General features: G+C 41.7%; 1 protein-coding gene across 1 annotated transcript in view; it reads left to right on the forward strand.

The window, feature by feature from the left end:
* grin2da (glutamate receptor, ionotropic, N-methyl D-aspartate 2D, a) overlaps positions 1 to 21,070 on the forward strand; it is a 341,018-nt gene that overhangs the window by 156,349 nt on the left and 163,599 nt on the right. Inside the window, exons 3-4 of the mRNA XM_015973318.3 lie at positions 2,207 to 2,344; positions 17,002 to 17,268. Of these exons, the coding sequence (XP_015828804.1) occupies positions 2,207 to 2,344; positions 17,002 to 17,268 (405 nt within the window). The remainder of the gene's footprint in view (positions 1 to 2,206; positions 2,345 to 17,001; positions 17,269 to 21,070) is intronic.

Genomic DNA, 21,070 nt, shown 5'->3' on the forward strand with positions numbered 1-21,070 from the left:
TACATATATATATATATATATATATATATATATATATATATAAAAGTATGCTACATATAAAATTAAATATATAAGAGTATCCTACATATGACATTGCATATACGATTATCCTACATATAACTATATGTATATGTATATATATATATATATATATATATATATATATATATATATATTGCATATAACATTGCATATACTCCATATGAGTAGCAAACATATAACATTGCATATACTCTTTATGAGTATCATACATATGAAATTACATATATACGAGTGTCCTACATATAACATTGCACATATATGAGTATGCTACATGTAACATTACATATATGAGTATCATACATGTAACATTACATATATGGGTATCATACATATAACATTACATATGTAAGTTTCCCACATATAACATTGCATATATATGAGTATCCTACAATTACCATAGCATATATATGAGTATCATACATATAACATTACATATATGAGTATCCTACATATAATATTACATATATATGAGTATCATACATTTACCATTGCATATATATTAGTATCATACATATAAGATTACATATATGAGTATCCTACATATAACATTACATATATATGAGTATCATTCATATAACATTACATATATGAGTATCCTACATATGACATTACATATATAAGTATCCTACATATAGCATTACATAAATGAGTGTCATACATCTAACATTACATATATGAGTATCATACATATAACATTACATATATAAGTGTCCTACATAAAACATTGCTAAAATGAGTATCCTACATATAACATTGCATATATATGAGTATCATACATATAACATTACATATATGAGTATCATACATATAACATTAGATATGTAAGTATCCCACATATAACACTGCATATATATATATATATATATATATATATATATATATATATATATATATATATATATATATATATATATATATGAGTATCCTACATATAACATAACATATATGAGTATCATACATATAACATTATATATATACTAGTGTCCTACATATAAAATTACAAATATATGAGTATCCTACATATAACATTACATATATGAGTATCCTATATATAAACTTGCACATATGTGTATTCTTTCATATAACATCACATATATAAGAGTATCCTACACATAACATTACATATATAAGTATCCTACATATAAAATTGCATATATACATGTATATATGAATATCATATGTATAATTTTACATATATGAGTATTGTACATATAACATTATATATATATATATATATATATATATATATATATATATATATATATATATATATATATATATAGTATGCTACATATAACATTTCATATTTATATATATGACTATCATACATCCAACATTACATATATACGAGTGTCCTACATAGAAAATTTCAAATATATGAGTAGCCTACATATAACATTGCATTTATATGAGTATGCTACATATAACATTACATATATGAGTGTCCTACATATAACATCACATATATGTGAGCATGCAACATGTAACGTTACATATATGAGTAACCTATATATAAACGTACACATATGCGTATCCTTTCACATAACATCACATTTATATGAGTATACTACATATAACATTACATATATAAGTAGCCTACATATAACATTATATATATATAACATTATATATATATAACATTATATATATATATATATATATATATATATATATAATGTTATATGTAGGCTACTTATATATGTAATGTTATATGTAGTATACTCATATAAATGTGATGTTATGTGAAAGGATACGCATATGTGTACGTTTATATATAGGTTACTCATATATGTAACGTTACATGTGATCATACGATATGAGTATCCTTCATATGACAATGCACATATAAGTATCCTACACATAACATTGCATATATGCGTATCCCACATTTAACATTACATATATATACGTATCTTGCATATAACATGGCATATACTCTATATGAGTGTCCTACATATAACATTTCAAACTTTACTATCTGTACATAAAAACACAGGTGAAAAAAGCCCTTTTAGTATTGCAAATAATTAGAAAATGTGGTTTCTGGAAATAAAATAATGCGTAATCAAGAAAACAGCATTTTTCTTATAAATAAAATTAACTTATGAACCTGCATGTAGGTGAAGCTGATTTTTACTCATTATGCAACCTTTATTTTATCCAGGGTTTGGTGTTTGAGGAGGAGAGACCACCACCACCAAACCGTGCCCCTCTAGCCCCAATGCTCGAGTTTGTCTCTGCTCAGACGGGGGTTCCTGTTGTTGCCGTCGGGGGCGGAGCCAGTCTAGGACGAGAGCCACAGGTACAACTGGATTACCTATCATTGCATCATCAACCCCGTTCTTCTCCTTTGAACCAAAGAAAGCCTAGAATGTCTGTGGTTGAGAAACAAAAGTCCAGGACAAAATTAATTAAGTAACTCAAGAGAAGTTAGGTTTATTGAAATGTTTCGCAGTTCTTGAGTCATATCAGAAAGTTAGAGAAATAAAAGTGGTTTAACTAAAGCATAATGTCAAGTGATAAGCTATAAAATCTAAATTAAAACTGGAAAATTCTTAAACTTACTTTAGTTTCTGGCGATCTTTCTCTTAGGGTTTGTCACAATGAATGACTCAGTGGGATGTTTCACAGCTGGCTAGTTTTATGTAATTGTGCAAATTATAAAAATGCTGCATTAGCTTCTGATACAGCTGCACTCCTGGCACAGACCTGACATTAGGATAATAAATCTTAGAAAAATGTATAAATTTCAGCTTTAGAGTTGACAAATTCCTTTGACCTGCTGTTATATGGAATTAAACATATTAGAAACATTCCTGTGACTGCATACATTTTAGATGAGAGAATAATTTGTAATTTGTCTCCTACAGAAATCTAGAAACTACTAATTTTTTTACAGAAATTGTGTAAGCCCATTTCTGCCACTCAGAGGAAAAAAAATCATTTTTTTATTATTTCATAATTATGACTTGATTGAACAAAGGGTTCAATCACTTTTAAAGGAAATTAGAGGTTCTTATTTACTAAATTTGGGCCATACGAAGTTGTAATGTTAGATAAATGGTATTTAAATAGTATTTATGTATTCATTTCAAATGGGGAGACACCTGTAGACTCATGGGGAGTAGCCCGTATGGCCATAAGGACCAATGGAAGCTTCACATCCCAGTCTCTGTGACCAGATGACATGTATTTCCTTAACGTGCTGACAACAGTCTGGTTCATCCTTTCCACCTGGCCGGAAGACTGGGGCCGGTAACCAATGTGGAAATTGGCGGAAATAGATCTGCATGTCATGTGATGTCGCTAAGGCATCTTAAGCCATGAAGAGGTCTTGATGTTTAACAGGCTTCTGGTTAGAGGTTAAGGACCTGTTGCTTTTCCAAGAAGGTAGATGACAAATGAAACTGAGACGCGCGTAGTCCGAGTCTGTGCAGAACACCAGCTTGAGGACACCATGGTCGGCAGCGAGTTGTAGCACTATCAAAATCCCAGCCACTTCTGCAAAGTTTGAGGTCTTGGGACCCAGCTGGTAACACTAAGAGTCTTTCCAGTTAGCGTGTAGCCAAACAAGACACACACCTGAACAAGGTTCAGCGCCGTGTCAAAAGGAACTGCCATCAACGGACAGTTGGTAAGTCCACACAGAGAGCCTGGTCGAAGTAGTGGTGGTTGGGGTTCAGCAGAGTCTGGGGAGGGTTAGCCGGTAGGACCGACGCAACAGCGTCGTCCAAGCAATGCTGGCACGCAGCCAGACCCATGCCAAGAGGACTACGGTGATTCTGTGTGTAGCGTACTTCAATGTCAAAGCTCTGAAGAGCAAGCAGCAATGACGCAATGCGTGCTTTGGTCACCACACCATTTCTGATGTGTTGACCGTTAAGGAAGGTCACTGGCTGATGTTGAATTTCAATGATGATTTTCTGCCCAGCGATGTAGCTGGAAAAGTGTTTAACTGCGTTGGACACCAGACAAGCACACGCAACTTGCCAAAGATACTTTGTCAGTCCTGAAAACTGAAACAAAGAATGTTTATGACCGTAGACTGATGTAGTTGTGGCTGTTCAAGGGGTCGGCACAGGTGAGTGCTCTGGAGAGCCCTCGGTCGACGCGCAGGTGCAGTCAGAGAGATCAAGGTCAGCCAGTATTGGTACAGGACGACAGTCAACCCCCCCTTTGGTTGGTGGGTCACCAACCTCAGGGCTAGAGGTCACCAGCGCAAGCTGTAGTGGAGCAGGGTCAGTGATGTCATCAGCCCCCTTTCAGCATGTGGTGTCCCCACCGCAAGGTTCTGGGCTTCCGCTGGAGTATCAGTGCCATCATCAATCTCCCCCATCGGCATATGGTGTTCCCACCGCAGGTTTTGGAGATTCAGGTGGAGGTGGAGTGTCACTGCAACCGTCGACCTCATCTGGAGCAGGTGGTTTTCCCACCCCAGGTTGAAGCGATCCAGCTGCAGCGACGACACAGACTCTGCGGGTATCACTGACCTTGGAGGCTGTGGAAGGACTGGTCACTCTTAACACATCAGAGGACGGCTCTGATGGAGGCTTTGAACTCGGGAGTGAGCATGCAATTTCCCCATGCTCAGGGTCACCAATGGCAAGGCAGTGAGAGTCTAGGTCAGGAGGCAAAATAAATGGCAGGGGTTCTTCGACACCCGCCCAAGGTTCACCCTTTTCCAGATCGATAAAAGCTTTAAAGCGCTTCAAAAGATCAACGCCGATGATCAAAGGCATGGCACCGTGCTCACAGATGTACACGGAGTCCACGTCAAAGTCACAGGACCGATCGTGAAGTGTAGCATAGACCTGGAAGACAAGATCATGGTAGAAGGAGAGAAAATATGGACAGTTACTGCACAAGGATTCAATTGTGGAGGTCGTACGCCTCCTCCTGCACCCAGGCAGTTGCGGTTGAAATCAGACTTGCACATGAGTGTGTAGTCTGAGCCAGTATCCGGAAGAGCATTGCAGGGGTGCTCCTGTTGCAATCTCACAGATACCATGGGCTTACCAGCTCTCCCCTGAGGTAGGAGATGTCCCAAGAACAGTTTGTCTGGCACGACACCCGGGGGCGTCAGGGCCACTGTCCATGGCGGATGAATTTATCATCAGTGTGGCTGGAACAGAATCAGCCATTTGGTCTGTTTCTTGTAGGTCAGAGTCAATCTGTTCATCTGGTTGCAGCTTTTTCTCCATATCTGGAGACAGATCAGCAGAAGAAAGGGTTAAACCTTTTCAACACAGGAAGCATGCTCAATAGTGTGGACTCTATCATCCAGATTTTGTAATTTATGGTTTACATTGGAGAACTGCTGTTGAATGTCCCTTTTCATTTCAGTTAGAAAATCCATGAAAAGTTTATCCCTGTCTTGGGCCATCTTGATGATGCCACAAAACAGTAATTTTGTGATAAAATCAGTGGAAAACTGGATCTAATAAGCTGTTGCTGAAGATGCCGGATTAAAACATGTCAGTAGATGGCGGTACCAGATTGATTGAGATCTGGGCAAGTGTGGGAGGGGTAGTGTGCGTCACTCCGTTACGCACAGTTCCGCCGTCCAAAATGGCGGACGGGCCCGTTGAGATGGCTTTCTCACAATAAAAGTCAAAATATACGATCAAAACCACTAAAACCTGCGGGGAGCTTGTTTTGTAGGGTAAAGCGAGGTATGATAAAGGCAAACGCTGCTAAGAACAGTTGACAGCGCCGCTTGTTGATCTGCGTGTCTGTTGGCGTTGTCAGCCTTGCTAATTTAGCTTGCTAAGCTAACGGCTTAGACCGCCTTTTTGTGAAGCGTATCTCTTGGCGTGATTCACAAGGTAGAATCAGCCCTTCGACTGGTGGAATACCGCTCAGGTTCTCGCTCTAATTATGTTTATGTGCTTAGCAGACGCTTTTACCCAAAGCGACTTACAATTATTTTTTTTAACCTATAGGGCATGTTGTGATCTGTGGGGGAAACCAGAGTACCCGGAGAAAACCCACGCATGCATGGGGAGAACACGCAACTCCACGCAGAAAGGCCGCAGCCGAGTTTCGAACCTGCGACCTTCGTGCTGCGAGGCAACAGTGCTAACCACTGCGCCACCATGACAATTATGTCAGTAAACGCTTGTAATTTTGTGGCATGCACTCGCTACGCTCCTCCATTTTTGGGCCCAAGAACGGGTGGATAGGGGGAGGGCCCACGGGTATAGTACTAATTTCGGGCTAATCAATTCTAGCCTCAGGCGTCCCTGGTGTAATTCTGATTGAAAACAGAATTAATATCTGGTATTTTCATCGGATAAGCGACCGTCATGCGGCGTTAGTGTGCTAATTATACCGGTTGATTAGACTGAATTAGCGAGCAGCTAAATACTAAGTGGGGATCAGTTTCCTGGCCCAGCTAACACCAGCTTACAACAGTGACAAAACCACACGAACAATGTAGCAGAATCACTCAATACGTGATAACACACACCCATAAATGTATTTATCTTAAAATATCCACAAATAGTTGATTACCTGCAGTTTAGCTTTGACTTTGAATGACAAGGGAGAGCAGCACCCCTTGGTGGCGAATAACGAGATCACCCTCGTTTTTCACCCAGACACAGATAATAGATTTTTGATATTAATTAATGATTCAAAAACCACCATGAAGTGTACGATTTTAATAAATCTGGCTGGTAATTGCCATTATGTAATGTTAGATAAAGCAGTTTACTTAACCAAATATACTATTTAAGAGCTATTTATATTATTAACACTACTTGAGACCAATAAGCTGTAATACTCTATTTAAATATAGAATATCAGCTTGCCTGGTCTTTATTTGTGTTAGTCAGAAGATTCTAGGATTCTTTTATTCATTAAGGGATTGTACATACTTCGTTTGATTCAAGAAACACTCAGGTTTATAAAAATTTAAGAATTTACCGTAAATCCTCTAATACAGGCCCGGGCCTGTATTTGACTCAAGCTCATCAAGCTCCAGACCTTTATTGGAAGGAGGGCCAGAATTAGAGGCAGGCCTCAATTTCTATTTGAGCAAAATGAACTAATGGTTCGCTGGAGTTTTTGACAATTAAAATTGCGCCCACATTTTCAAAGTAACATTTATTTTAACAACGGTAGTTTCTGCTTCAGCCCTCTCCCCCCTCCCCCTGCGCAGCGGCCGCAAACTCACTGATGCGCCTGCAGCCTCTCGGAGTTCCTGCTGCTCTAAACATTAAAATAATTATTTCATTTTCTCTTCCTCACTTCTGATTACCTTCAATGGTGTCGGTTTGTTGCAACCAGCAGGTACAAAAACTAACTTGTTTTTATTTGACTATTTTTCTGTCCTGCCTGTTTATTATCTTCCTGCATCTCCTCTCAGTCCTAAAGAAAAACTGCTACCTGGGTTCATATATATTCACCTTATGAGTTACCTTTGAACTGCAGTTCTAAAAGATCTACCGACTGCAAAAACAGCGGAGTGTGCGCTGCTTGCCGGCCACATCAGTCAGGTGTGTCATTGAAGACAAAACAGGTGATGCGCCCCGATCCACAGCAGCGAAACGCATCAGGCACAAATAAAAGAATAAAAGACAGAAAACATAAAAGGAAATGAGCCGACATGAACGATCGTGTGTTAAATTAGTTTTTGAGGTGGCGACACCTGATTTGAAAATGTTACTGTGGCCGTGCTCAGGACGCAGATGTCTGGAGCGCGCCAACAATCAGAGCTTTGCATGCGCAAGCTGGGTAAGGTTAGGATGGGGGTGAGGGGAAGGTTAAATTGCAAGAGGGTAAACATCACAATTTGGTTAAATGTCCGTTTTACGGCGGGTGTCAGTACCGACGCTCTGGCACAGCGCGTTGCCTCCCGACGCGCAGGAGCTTGTCACCTGCTGACAGCAGGCTGCTGTCTTTTCCGTGGACTGACAGCAGGTGGTGCTAAAGATGGCCGGTCTGAAGCTAGCTCCAGAACTGACAAATTACTCAAAACCATCTTGTTTTAAGGAATAGATATTATGATTTGGCCAGCCAATCAGGGGCTGACAAGTTTGAGAGATGTTACCAAGCATCTCAGAACATACTCTTTTTGATACGGAGACTATGAATCTGGGCAAAAGGTTAACTATGTGTCATGCATTAACTTAACATTACTCTGTCTTGTATGAGTGCAAATGGTGATGACCTCATCCAGTAAACATGCTAAGCATATATCATTAAACACAGATCGATGAACATTTCATTGTATATAATTATAAAATATTCTTTCTTCTTTCGTCTGGCAATAAAGGAGTTCATTTAAAAGAGTTTCTCTGTGAAGGACCTTGGAGGAGAGAGAATGCAGTTGTTTATCCTTTATTATTGTTATTATTATTTTATTCCTTTTATTATTATATCTCTCAGGCTTTGATTCCAGCTGGTGTGAGGAAGCAGGTTCTGATTTAAAGGGACTAGTGTAGACATCCAGACTCCTGTGAGGGTAAAACATTGCAGGTTGTGTCATAGCCAGGTTAAGTTGACCTGGCTGTAGATCTTGACCTGTGGGATCTCAAAATCAGGCCATTATGTGACGTTACAAAGTTAATTATATCAATCAATAACAATCATGCTAAAAAGATTTTTTAAATCCAGGTGAAATGGTCATTTGACTGCAAGCTAGAACAAATTAAGTCACATGATGCAGTACTGGTACAAGTCTACATCTGTCAAACTGGTGTTAGTTTCCTGAACTCCTAACTCACAGTTGTGAGAAAATCCAGATAAATTACATCAAGCACACAAGCTGCTCGCCAAGGGATTTTTGGGGGTGTTTCCACCCCACAGCAGTTAGTTTCTTGGCAGCTGTTAGGCCAGCCAGAATAATTATTTTCCTGTACTGCAAATCTGAAGTGAGTTTGTGGTGATAAGAGGTGATAAGGGTTGGAATGGATCCAACAGCAATCAGGCTAGGCTGAGCTGCAATCAGAATCAGGCTTCTGTTCTGGAACCTTTTTATTTCTTTTCTTTTTTTTTATCTCCAGAGTGTTTGGAAAGAGAGAGAACTTGGATCATCAATGAAAAAGAGGCTTTGGGGTGATTTGTGATGCTGTCATGGAAAAAAATGAAAAAATTATATATATGTTTATTTTTTCCTTGGGTGTGGGGCTATAAACAGTAAAACAATTAAAGAAAATAAGACAATTGGTTTTAGAAACAAGGATACATCTATATGTGCATTTCTGTGTTCAAATGAAATGTTAAATTATATTGTTAGCAACAGCAAGTCTTTCAAATGAGCAGATTAAAAAAGTCATATTTCAATTTAAGATTCAAAAGGCAGTTTGGGTATCTGCGAGGTCCTTTATCATGAATACGATGTCATTTGCCAGCAGATCAGTAATAATTGCCGTTGGGATGTTGAGTCATGTTTGTGTTATTATTATTTTTTTTTTCTTATGTGCATCAAGAATCAATCAATCAATCTTGTGGTTCCCCTTCCTTTAAAACTATGACTAAAGAAATAAAATCAGGTTTTTAATTTGTTTCTGGTGATATTTTAGGATACTCATTAGAGCTTCTTATTCTAAAAAGACACCAAATTGTGTTATTTTTTTATCAATTTTTATTTTATTTTATTATTTATTTATTTATTTTGCTTATTCTTCAGCTCCAACCTTTACTTGAAGTATATTCCCTTTTTCACTCCTCTCACCTGGGTTAGAGAACGTAGACAGGGTTGCATTGGGAATCAGGCTGCTGGTTTGATATTTGACCTACTTCAGTGGAGAATCACTGTAGGTGAGGCCTGCCGACATGAGAGGGTGAAGTAATGCTCTCTGACATTTTCCCTTTGATCATCCGTATGGACATGGATTTAAACCTTTGATGATAAAAGGTTAAAAGAATCTCCTTCTGACTAGTCATTTAGTTCAGAGAATGAACAGTATAATGTTTTGAGCTTAAGATGATAGAAATGAAATTAGCACGCTTATGAAGACAATTAGAATGGTGCCAGAGAAAATAAAGCAAACTGAAAACAGGCATATATTTTAGCAACATGATGCATTAAAATTAAAAAGAATGTACACATCTTGATATTTCATCTGTAATACAAGTGTAAAGTTTGTAGAAGACCTTTTTACTGAAAAAAAGTTTGGGAACATTTCAAACCACTAAAGACTTACCATGACTTTCAGGCAAAGCTGTAAGTCACGTAACGTCCACGAAGCGTAATAAGCAGCAATAAGCAACATAACCATTTTAGTCACTGGGAATGTTTCCATTGGTCATGAAGCAGTACATTTTGGGACACATCCTAAAAGCATAGTGTTGCATTGCTCCACTAAATGTACTCGTCTGGTCTATTTTTTTGCTTCTGGAACAATCTCAGCAGTTCTGATCGGGCCAGAAAGGACGTTAAATACAAAGGCAGTGTAAAATAAGAAATTTCCAATCTCTTAAAGAGCAAGTCAGCCCCAAATCAACATTTTTTTATTTTTTTTGCTGATAAACTGTTTAAATTGGTGTCTAATCGTGCTGTAGGTATGGGTAGTCAATAATTTGGCCCTTTAGTGCATCGTAGTTAAAATTTAAATATTCTGCCTAAAACAGTAAGAGTTGCGCCCTCTTCAGGTAAAAACTCTGCACGACATTTTAATTTAATTTCTGCGATCGCTATTGGCTGAGAAGTACCCTATGACCTTAGTTGGTACCATATAATGTCACAATGCCACTGAGAGCCTGGCCTTGTTCGAGTTGAGCAGTGCCTCGCCTGGAAAACAGACGAGAGGAGACGGACCCAGCAGTGGGAGTGGCTGAAAGCCGGCGTTTACGTCGGACAGATTTCCCTACATGTAGCTCACGGGTGACAATGGATGAAGATATCGCATTAGCATTTATACTTGTTTAATTTATCATTTTAATTTCGGTGCCTGTTAGCAACCGAAACACATCCTCACATGCTTGTGGATATCATATATTGTATATGGAGACCTGACTGTAATAATAAGTAAAGCTTATCAGCTGTAGCTTCAGTGTGCTCATAGGAAATGTGACAAAAGAACACAAATCACATTTCTCTTTATGTCCTATATAGTTATCATCAACGTTACATGATTTACAGAATACAAGCGACCAATTAACATTTCACATTCCACTACCGGATGTTTGGATCAGAATATGAACCAATCAGATCTTAGATCAGGTGAGAGCCAGGCATTTCCCTTCATCCCCTAGGTTTTGCAGCCAGTGGTGAGCAACTGCAGCACTTTGCTCCAAAATCTGTGGCCGCCTTGATCTCACGAGGTTATCGTTGCCTACATATGCATGACGTCAGAGCAAGGCGTCAAGTCGGACACAGATCTAACCGGCAAGCACTGAGCGCCAATCACCGGTGATCTAATCTGCGCAGAACTGGCTCATCTCGAACACGGCCCCTGTGTGTGTATTTGTTAGCGGCTCCGCCCTCTCGGTCTGCCAGGCAATGCCTGCTTATGGCGTATTTTTCAAACAGGAAATGGGAGTGGAGTTAGACTCTGGTAGGGGTGACCTGTTCTTTAATGAAAAAAATATGTCAGTACTTGTGAAACCTCTGTGGCTCAGGGAAAAAGAACAGAAAATAAACTGCAGACCTCTTGGGTACATGCTGCCCTTCATCTCGCTGATCTTGTGAACTGCCAAAATCATGCGTGATCTTAGCCTAGAAATCTAGACCGAAAGAAGCAAAACGATTTTGCATAGGTGTTGGTCTAGCAACGCCCTGTTGGAACCTCAGCAGGCCTGAATATTCTTGTATCATGCCAATCACAGCGCTCTACTGGTTTGGTGGTTGACATGATCCGATTGAGCAGAACAACTAAGATGCTCGTTTGAAAAGTCTTTAGACAATTTAGACAAAGACTTTTCTTTGAGTCATGAGCAGATAGAGGTACTTAAGTTCTTTATTTAGAAAAAGGATGTATTCGCATCTTCTTCAATAGTGTATGGCAGACTGGCTCGCTGACCAACATCTGTAGGGGTGAGTATGTCACATTGTTCATTGTCCAATAGCTTGCAGAGATAGTTTGAAAGACAATCGTAGATTCCACCCCACAACTGGGCTTCCCTATAGGTCGTGGCCAGACTATGTATTCATGTACGTATATAGGATGGCTTGTCAGGGTAGCGTGATGTTGCAATTCTCCTGTGATTTCGAGAGTTTGTGGGACCGGCTGTGTGGAACACTTTCACTGCCGATTTGCACCTGAACCACTCCTGGCTGCAAGGGACATTTCACTGAACTCATAGGTAAACAACTCCGCCATTGCCGGTTCCCAAGCACCGGATGAGAAAGGAGGAGGGTTGGGCGTGGGGCTAGCAATTCCACCCTGTAAAAAATCAAGCCGCTACTGAAACGCAAAGAAATCATAATCAGCAACCTGGATTTGGACGCGACGGCGGAGGTCGTTTCATTATGACGGGACTGGGGGAAAGCCCTCGGGTTGCCCAGCCCCTGATGCACGGCCACACGTTCGACGCAAGGACTAGGACTAGAATCGCAACATGGAATGTTTGCACGCTCTACCAAACCGGAAAACTGGCACAACTGACGAGGGAATTCGACACCTACAAACTGGATGTGCTTGGAATCAGTGAGATGCGCTGGACGGGTTCCGGCCAGCTGCGCAGCGATGGTAAAACTGTCCTTTACTCGGGACACGCCGACGACCATGTCCGAGGCGTGGGCCTCATACTCTCCACGAAAGCGGCTACATCACTATTGAGCTGGAAGCCAGTGTCAGACCGGATCATCACAGCAAGACTACAAGCGCGCCATGTCAAGATCAATGTGGTGCAAATATATGCGCCTACGGAAGATGCGGATGAAACGGCGAAAGATACCTTTTATGCACAACTACAAGCCGAGCTGGATGCTCTCCCCCGGCACGACCTTACACTGTTGCTTGGTGACTTCAACGCACAGCTGGACACAGATCGAGATGGCTATGAGGATGTCGTCGGACCACATGGCTCAGCGGCAAGAACGAACGACAATGGTGACCGCCTTAGGCAGCTGTGCGCCGCCTCAAATTTCCGCATTGGTAACACATTCTTCAAACACAAACGAATACACAAGACGACGTGGCGATCGCCGGACGGCCAGGTGGAGAACGAGATCGACTATGTGTGCATCAACAGACGGTGGCGATCATCACTACTAAACATGCGTTCCTGTCGTGGTGCTGACATCAGCTCAGATCACAACCTTGTACTGGCGGAGGTTCGGCTACGCCTTCGCCGCACACAGAAGGAACCACGTCGACCACAGCCATTTGATGTATCCAAACTACAACAGGCCGCCACAGCCCATACGTTCCAAATCCAACTCCAGAATCGGTTCGACGCCCTCGAAATCCCCTATGTGGACAATGATCCTGAGAGCAGCTGGGTGGCCTTCCAAGATGTGGTCAAGGCTAGCGCCGAAACTGCGATTGGCCGACGGCGTGGACGGCATCGAGAGCGCTGGATCACCGCTGGCACTTGGGACCTCATCGACCATCGGCGACATGAAAAAGAACTCCGTGACGCCACAATGGGCGAGGCACGGGTTGTAGCTGAGAGACGGTACAGGGATGCTGACCGTCAGGTCAAGCGAAGTTGCCGCCGGGACAAGCGTGCATGGCTTGAGCGCAAGGGCGAGGAGGCACAAGAGGCGGCTGACAGGAATGATACCAGAACATTATACCAGATTGTACGAGAGCTCGCTGGGTCCCCCAGCGGGCAAGGTGTGTCCGTGAAAGACAAAAACGGCCGGACCCTGCCAACGCCAGCAGAACAGGACCAACGGTGGGCCGAGCACTTTCGAGAACTCCTTAATCAGCCACAGCCGATGGAGCTGCTCCCAGCGGATGCTCTACAACCCACAGCTGACCTTCCTGTGGATGTGGGCCCTATTAGGGCCGATGAAGTCAAGATGGCAGTCCAAACGCTCAAAAGCGGGAAGGCCCCTGGCACCGATGAGATCGCGCCCGAGTTACTCAAACATGGTGGACCAGTCATGATTGCAGTCCTCACCAACCTCATCAACGCGATATGGACGACGACACAAGTGTCACAGGACTGGCGGGAAGGCGTCATTGTCAAGCTGCCGAAGAAGGGTAATCTCTCTGACTGCAACAATTGGCGGGGCATTACGCTGCTCTCTGTCCCTGGAAAGGTCATGTGCCTTATGATACTAAATCGGCTACGACGGGCCGTCCAGGAGCGTTTGCGTGAAGAGCAGGCTGGCTTCCGTAGTGGCCGGTCATGCACAGAGCAGATATTTGCTCTCCGCAACATTATCGAACAGACAATAGAGTTCCAACAGCGGCTTTCAATCAATTTCATCGACTTCACGAAGGCCTTCGACAGCATACACCGTGAAACACTATGGGATATTGCTCGAGTATACGGCATCCCGGAACGGTACATCGGTTTGTTCCGCAGCCTGTACCACAACTCTCGCTGCTGCGTACGCACAGAAAACGGCTTGACGGAATACTTCGCGATCGAAACGGGAGTCAGACAAGGTTGCGTCCTGTCGCCGCTCCTGTTCCTCCTCGTTATGGACTTCACTATGCGACGGATGCTTGATAAAGGCGACCCAGGCATCCAATGGGGCAACACGAAGCTAGCGGATCTTGATTTTGCGGACGACATTGCACTACTCGCACCTACACAACGTGGCCTTGTATAACTCACAACAACCTTGGAACATGAAGCCGGGAAAGCAGGGCTGAGGATCAGTGCTGCGAAGAGCAAAGTGATGCGAGTGGGCTATGCCGGTGCACACACAGTGGTTCAGATCAGCCACCAACAACGGCTTGAAGAGGTAAATGAATTCACCTACTTGGGAAGCATAGTCACATCAGATGGTGGCACGGACCGCGACGTCACATGTCGCATTGGAAAGGCAGCGGCAGTGTTCCGGCGGCTACAGCCAGTCTGGGCGTCTGGGTCCATCGGGCTACAAACAAAAATCTGCCTATTCAACACGATCGTTATTCCAACCGCCATATACGGGAGCGAGACATGGAGGTCGACAGCGGCCATCACACAGCGCCTCAATGCGTTCCAACAACGATGCCTCAGGCGCATCCTACACATTTCCTACCTCGACCACATCACGAATGAAGCGATCCACCACCAAACGGAACACGCCAACTCGCTGAGGTCGTGGCAGAGCGACGGTTTCGGTTTGGGGGCCATGTGCTACGAATGGCTCAAACACGCATACCAAAAGTGGCCATGCTGTGGACCCCAGGACGCGGAAAACGGAAACAAGGACGGCCAAAAATCACATGGCGCAGAACTTTTATCGAAGACCTACGTGCCGTGAACCTGTCATGGGATGAAGCCGAGGCCGTCGCGGCCGACAGAGCTCACTGGCGATTACTTTGCGCCCAATGCGCCAGTAGGCGCCGGAGGAACTAAATCTAAGTCTAAGTCATAGGTAAACATGTCTATTAACATATCCAGTGGAAAACCTAGGTTAGAGTGCATGACATCAGCACACCAAATTGAATATTCTTTGATAAAAACTCCAAAAATCTCAAAGCATACAATGTGGTGGTGTAAAAGTAAAGCCTAATGGTCCTTGACCTATTTTAAGTCTGGATGATATTTCACTGTGTAATAGGCCTGAGCTATAGAGCTCTATAGAACAATAGATTTTCATTTTTGTGTTGTGTGCATCGTACACATGGAAATGATTCTGTTTTTGATGTTTGAATTTCTTCTACATTGCATAAATTAATGCTACCAGTAATCACAGCATATTGTTTCCAATTGAGCCACACATTTTCCTTTGCTTTTCCAAAGCTGCATTAGGACTAGCACATAAAAAAACTGACTGAAACAGATGATTAGAAGCCAATTGACAATGACAGTGTTTCAATGCTTATGCACTGGCACCCTAAAAATAGCGATAAAAATACTGGTACAAGGAATGTCTTATTTTAGTGATTAAACAATCAGCGCATATAGAAAATGTCACTTAAAGTCTCTTTTCAGAGTATTTCTCTTATCCGATGGCACCATCTAGTGGCTGACAAGCATATCACACAGAAAGTATGTCGCTCTGTTTTGTTAAGATGGTGACTTCACGTTTCTTGTTTATAAATGTGCTTCTGTAGCCGACAAACCGAGCTAAAACACGTTGTTTTACAAGCATTATTCTCATGTCATGCTGTGTTTTCATATATTTATATTTTAAAGACTTACGTGTCCATGAAAAGTTCATCAACTCTGCATCAGCTGAGGTATTTTTTAATTTTGAAGCATCTAAGCGGTAGTCTAAGGCTATTGTTTAGTTCTGGTCGGCGCTCAGTTTCCTATTGCACGGAGCTCTGCGGGGCAGGGGATGTGCTTGGCAAAAAAAAAAAGACGTATTGCTTACATTATATCACAGTACATGATACGATAATAACTTTTACGGATTTCTGAAAAACCATACATCATGTCTGAAAGTAGAAAACTCCGGAAAGCTACTTTAAATACTTTATTCATGTTTATCTAAATTGGAACAGCAGAGAACACAGATAAATTAATTCTCCTTTCATCCGGTGAACAGCTCGTCTACTGAAATTAAATATGACTGTTGCAGCTGAGAGGAAGGCCATCAATGTTTCTTTTACTGACACTGAAAGCTTTTATTCAAAAGCCAAGGACTGTTTTGACAGTCTGCGTCATTCCTTTCAGTGTTCTCTTCTTAGAAAAACTTAAATCAGTTGGACACAGTGCAAAGAAGAGAAATGGAATTAATGAGAACACCAAGTAGTTGCTGAGGCATCTACTGTATGAAAATGTCCTCTTATATAACTAGCAGTAATCATAAACTATCCCATTATGCCCAAGTTCACAAATGTGCACTTTATTCAAGATGCAAGCATTCAAAACCAGAGCAGGACAAGTAATGGGTGCTTTAATAACGTTAATATGGATTTATTTTAAAGTGATCTACATTTCTGTTTTCAGGAGAGCGGCTCAATCTACCTCCAATTCACCTGCTCCACAATTCTCCAGCTTGAGGTGATCTTTGAAGTGCTTGAAGAATACGACTGGACATCTTTCTCTGTAGTAACCACCCGTCACCATGGCTATGAGGACTTCCTGGCCATGGTGGAAGGGATGACGGATGGCTCATTCATTGGCTGGGAGAAGAAGAGCGTGGTGGTTCTTAACGTGACGGATGACCCTGGTGGGGCACGGACCAAGCGACTGCTTAAAGACAACGAAGCCCAAGTGAGTATGTCGGAAAAGAGAATATCAGTTATGATCGCTCTGGTATTCATTACAGGTTTTTGCTGTGAATGTAAGATAAAATTTAAATGCTGTGTCGAGGGCCTGGGAGTTTGAGTGTTCTGTGCAGTATCTTATCTGTTTCTCGAACTGCACTTTTCTGGACTGAGATGTCTGATGTTTTTCCTGGGATCTGCTTTAGCCACTCCTCCAGTTTGGGAGTTACTGCCCTGAGTGCCCCGATGACCACGGGACTCCACCGATGTCTTCACTCCAGGTTTTCTCAAGTTCTTCCTTGAGGCCCTGGTACTTCTCTAGTTTGTTGTGCTCCTTTTTCCAGATGTTGCATCACTTGGTATTGCCACATTTTTTTCCCCCAGTTTCTTTCATCATGGTATGCAATAGCATCAAGGGTCTTGCCTAAGGGCCCACAATAGAAGTTGGTATTTTTGCCGCAACCGAGATTTGAACCCCGGTCTCCTGCTTGTAAGAAATCGGTGGTGCCCATGATCATCGGGGCAGTAACCCCCAAACTGGAGGAGTGGCTAAAGCAAATCTAAGGAAAAACATCAGACATCACAGTCCAGAAAAGTGCAGTTCTAGGAACAGCGAAGATACTGGGTAGAACCCTCAAGCTCCCAGGCCTCTGGTAGAGGACACAAGCTAGGAAGGAGAAGACCACCTGTGGAGGGATATATATATATATATATATATATGTATATGTATATATATATGTATGTATGTGTGTACATGTTCACTCATAATAACCCCAGTTAATAATTAATAGGATAGAAGGGGAAAGTTTGTTCGAGAAGTCGTGCAGGAAAAGGGATGGCCAGGAAATACTGATCATTAAGACAAAACAAACATCTCACTTGGCCTTACTGTTTGACAGAGAAGAAGAAATTATTTAAATTTTACCACTCCAACTCTTATTTTTAACCCTCCCACTGTCCTAATGGGTGTGACCCCGTGAGGAAAGTTGACCATTGAGCAGGATTGATGGTTTGTCCTTGAGGTCCATGTGGCAGGGGTGAGGAGTGAGCACCATCTTACCCCTGCCACGTGGACCTCAAGGGATAAACCATCAATCCTGCTCAATGGTCAACTTTCCTCGTGGTGTCACCCATGAAGACAGTGGGAGGGTTTAACAAGGACTCAGGTCACTTGGAAAGATTTAGCTCCTTTATGATGTACTAATTCTGAAAAAAAAAAAAAAAAAAAATTCTTCTAATTTTTTTAACTCATTTTTTGGCTGTTCTCTCATAAAATGACTTTTGTTAAAATGAAATCTGTGAGGGGGGGGGAAAGGCAATAAAGAAAGGGCAATAAAGGCCAGAGAGAACGTGGTGTAATTTAATGAAAAGGGACATAACTTGTCAAACAGCAGGGGGTTAAATGCAATGTAGATGTCAAAATGAATTATATTAGGAAATTGTAGGATTCAAAAACTTTATTTTATTTATTTTTATTGATTTATTGATGGACAAAATGAGCCTGCATTCAATTAATTGATGCCATACCTCAAAAACTCAAAGCATTTATACTAGTTAATGGAGAATGACAGAGACTAATAGATGCAGCAGACACATTCACGTACATCTGCCCCAGAAAGTGCTTCCTTAAACCTCCACACCAGCACCAAAATAAAAGTGACTGTAAAGGATGGAGGAAGTTCTTGGAAAGTCTCCAAGTTCAGGCATTTGTTACTCTCAGTTACCCTTTAGATAATGCCGTGTCCTGCTACGAATGTCACCATCATCTATTTAAATTTACAGCAATAATACATGGATGCATGAACCTGTGGAAAGAAAATTTGATGCTTTTGAAGCAGTGTTAGTTTGTGAATGAGTCTAGACATTCAGCTAATCATTCATGGGAAAAGATGAGTAATGATCAGACAACATAATGAATGTGTGTGTGGTTTTTGGCTCAAATCTAACTTTTCCAGTATTTAAAAGCATATTTTAATGTCTATTGGTTTCTAAGACTGTATTATTGGTCAGTTTTTGAATAAAAGAGAAGCAAATACTTTCAATATTATCATTTTATTTAAGGTTTAAGGCCACGCATTGGTGTGAATACAAAGATTCAAATCTAGAGAGGAATTCAGAAAAGGGAAGGTTATGAATTTTATTGTATAAAAAATATCTAACTCAATATTTGCGCTACCTCGCTAGCTTTTTGGCATTGTTTTTTCATCAATCAATCAATCAATCAATCAATCAATCAATCAAATTTATTTATAAAGCGCTTTTCAAACAAAGTGCTTTACAAAATGACCCCAGATTCCCATAACAGGTTAAAAACATTAACAGACATATGCAAGCACACGCACACGCACACACACACAGACTCACACACACACACACACACACACACACACACAAGTAAAAATTATATTTGGCTGAGTACAGATGAGCCAGGTAAGGTAAGGTAAGGCCATCAGAGGAGCCGTCTGCCCGGCAGCATCAGGTCTTCCACACTAAGTCAGGGTGCTCATTGGAGGGGGAGAATAGACCCCCACCTCCACTTAAACACTACCTATAGAGCGCCCAGGAAGCTACAGTCGACCACCGCCCCCGGGGCAGAGGGCCCCTACAGAGGAAACACTGGATTAAAATGAGTAAAAATGTAATAAAAGAGCTAATATAAATGACAAAATTTAGAAAATAAGTAATAAATAAAATCATATAGACAGTAAAATAATAATATTAAATAATAAAACTATGCTAAAATATAATCATATAGAACATGCAAAGCAAGTAATAAAATATAATCATGTAAAACAAGGAATAAAACTGTAGTAAATATTTAGATAAAAGCTAACCTAAAAAGATGGGTCTTGAGCCTGGACTTAAAAACATGATTGTTCTCTGAGGCCCTGAGGTCCTCCGGCAGCTCGTTCCAGAGGCGAGGGCCGTAATACTGGAAGGACGCCTCGCCGTGAGTTTGTGTCCTGACTTTAGGGATGACCAGGAGACGCCTGCCAGAGGAGCGCAGAGGCCGCGAGGGTTCGTATGGTAAAAGCAGTTCTGATAGATAAGAAGGCCCAAGACCATTAAGACACTTAAAACCATTAGAAGAACCTTAAAATAATCCCAACTCCAAATTTCCAAAGCTGTTTCCTGTATCTTAGTTTCTCTTTTTTCTTTGTTAAATTCGTAATGCACTACAGTTGGGTATACAGTTCACACCACACAAATGCATAAAGATTCAGCTTCAGGAGTCCACAAGTATTGAAGGAAGGATGTTTGAATGAATGGACCTGAGGTGTAGTCAGGTCGGTTTCCCTCACACACCAGCCGATTTCTTTTCTTTTATTCAAACTAGCCATGACGAATGCCCCCCAACTAAAGTCCCTTTCGTACCATCAAATGCTGATAAAATTACATCTCTGCATTTGACCCATCCCCGTGGAGGGCGGTGAGCTGCAGCAGTGGCTGCGCTTGGGAACTATTTGGTAGTTTAACCCCCAAGTCCAATCTCTCAAAGCTGAAGGTCACGCAGGGAGGCATTGGGTCCTGTTTTTAAAGTCTTTGGCATGCCCTAACCAGCATTTGAGCGGTGATCTCCCACTCCCAGGGTAGACACTCATACCACTAGGCCACTGAGAAGGTGCAGATGAGTGCAACTAGGAATCACTGACAGTGGACAAATTCTGCCTTGTGCCCTCAGCTTCGTGGTGCAACATGTAAGAATGAAGTTAGAATGACATCCAGTGGTCAAATTTGGGTACTGCAGCACAAAAGTGACTTTCTCACTTCCATTCCGTGAGTTTCATGTCTGTTGCCAGCTTTGGCTT

The sequence above is a fragment of the Nothobranchius furzeri genome, chromosome 19, assembly GCF_043380555.1.
Source record: "Nothobranchius furzeri strain GRZ-AD chromosome 19, NfurGRZ-RIMD1, whole genome shotgun sequence".
NCBI lineage: Eukaryota > Metazoa > Chordata > Actinopteri > Cyprinodontiformes > Nothobranchiidae > Nothobranchius > Nothobranchius furzeri.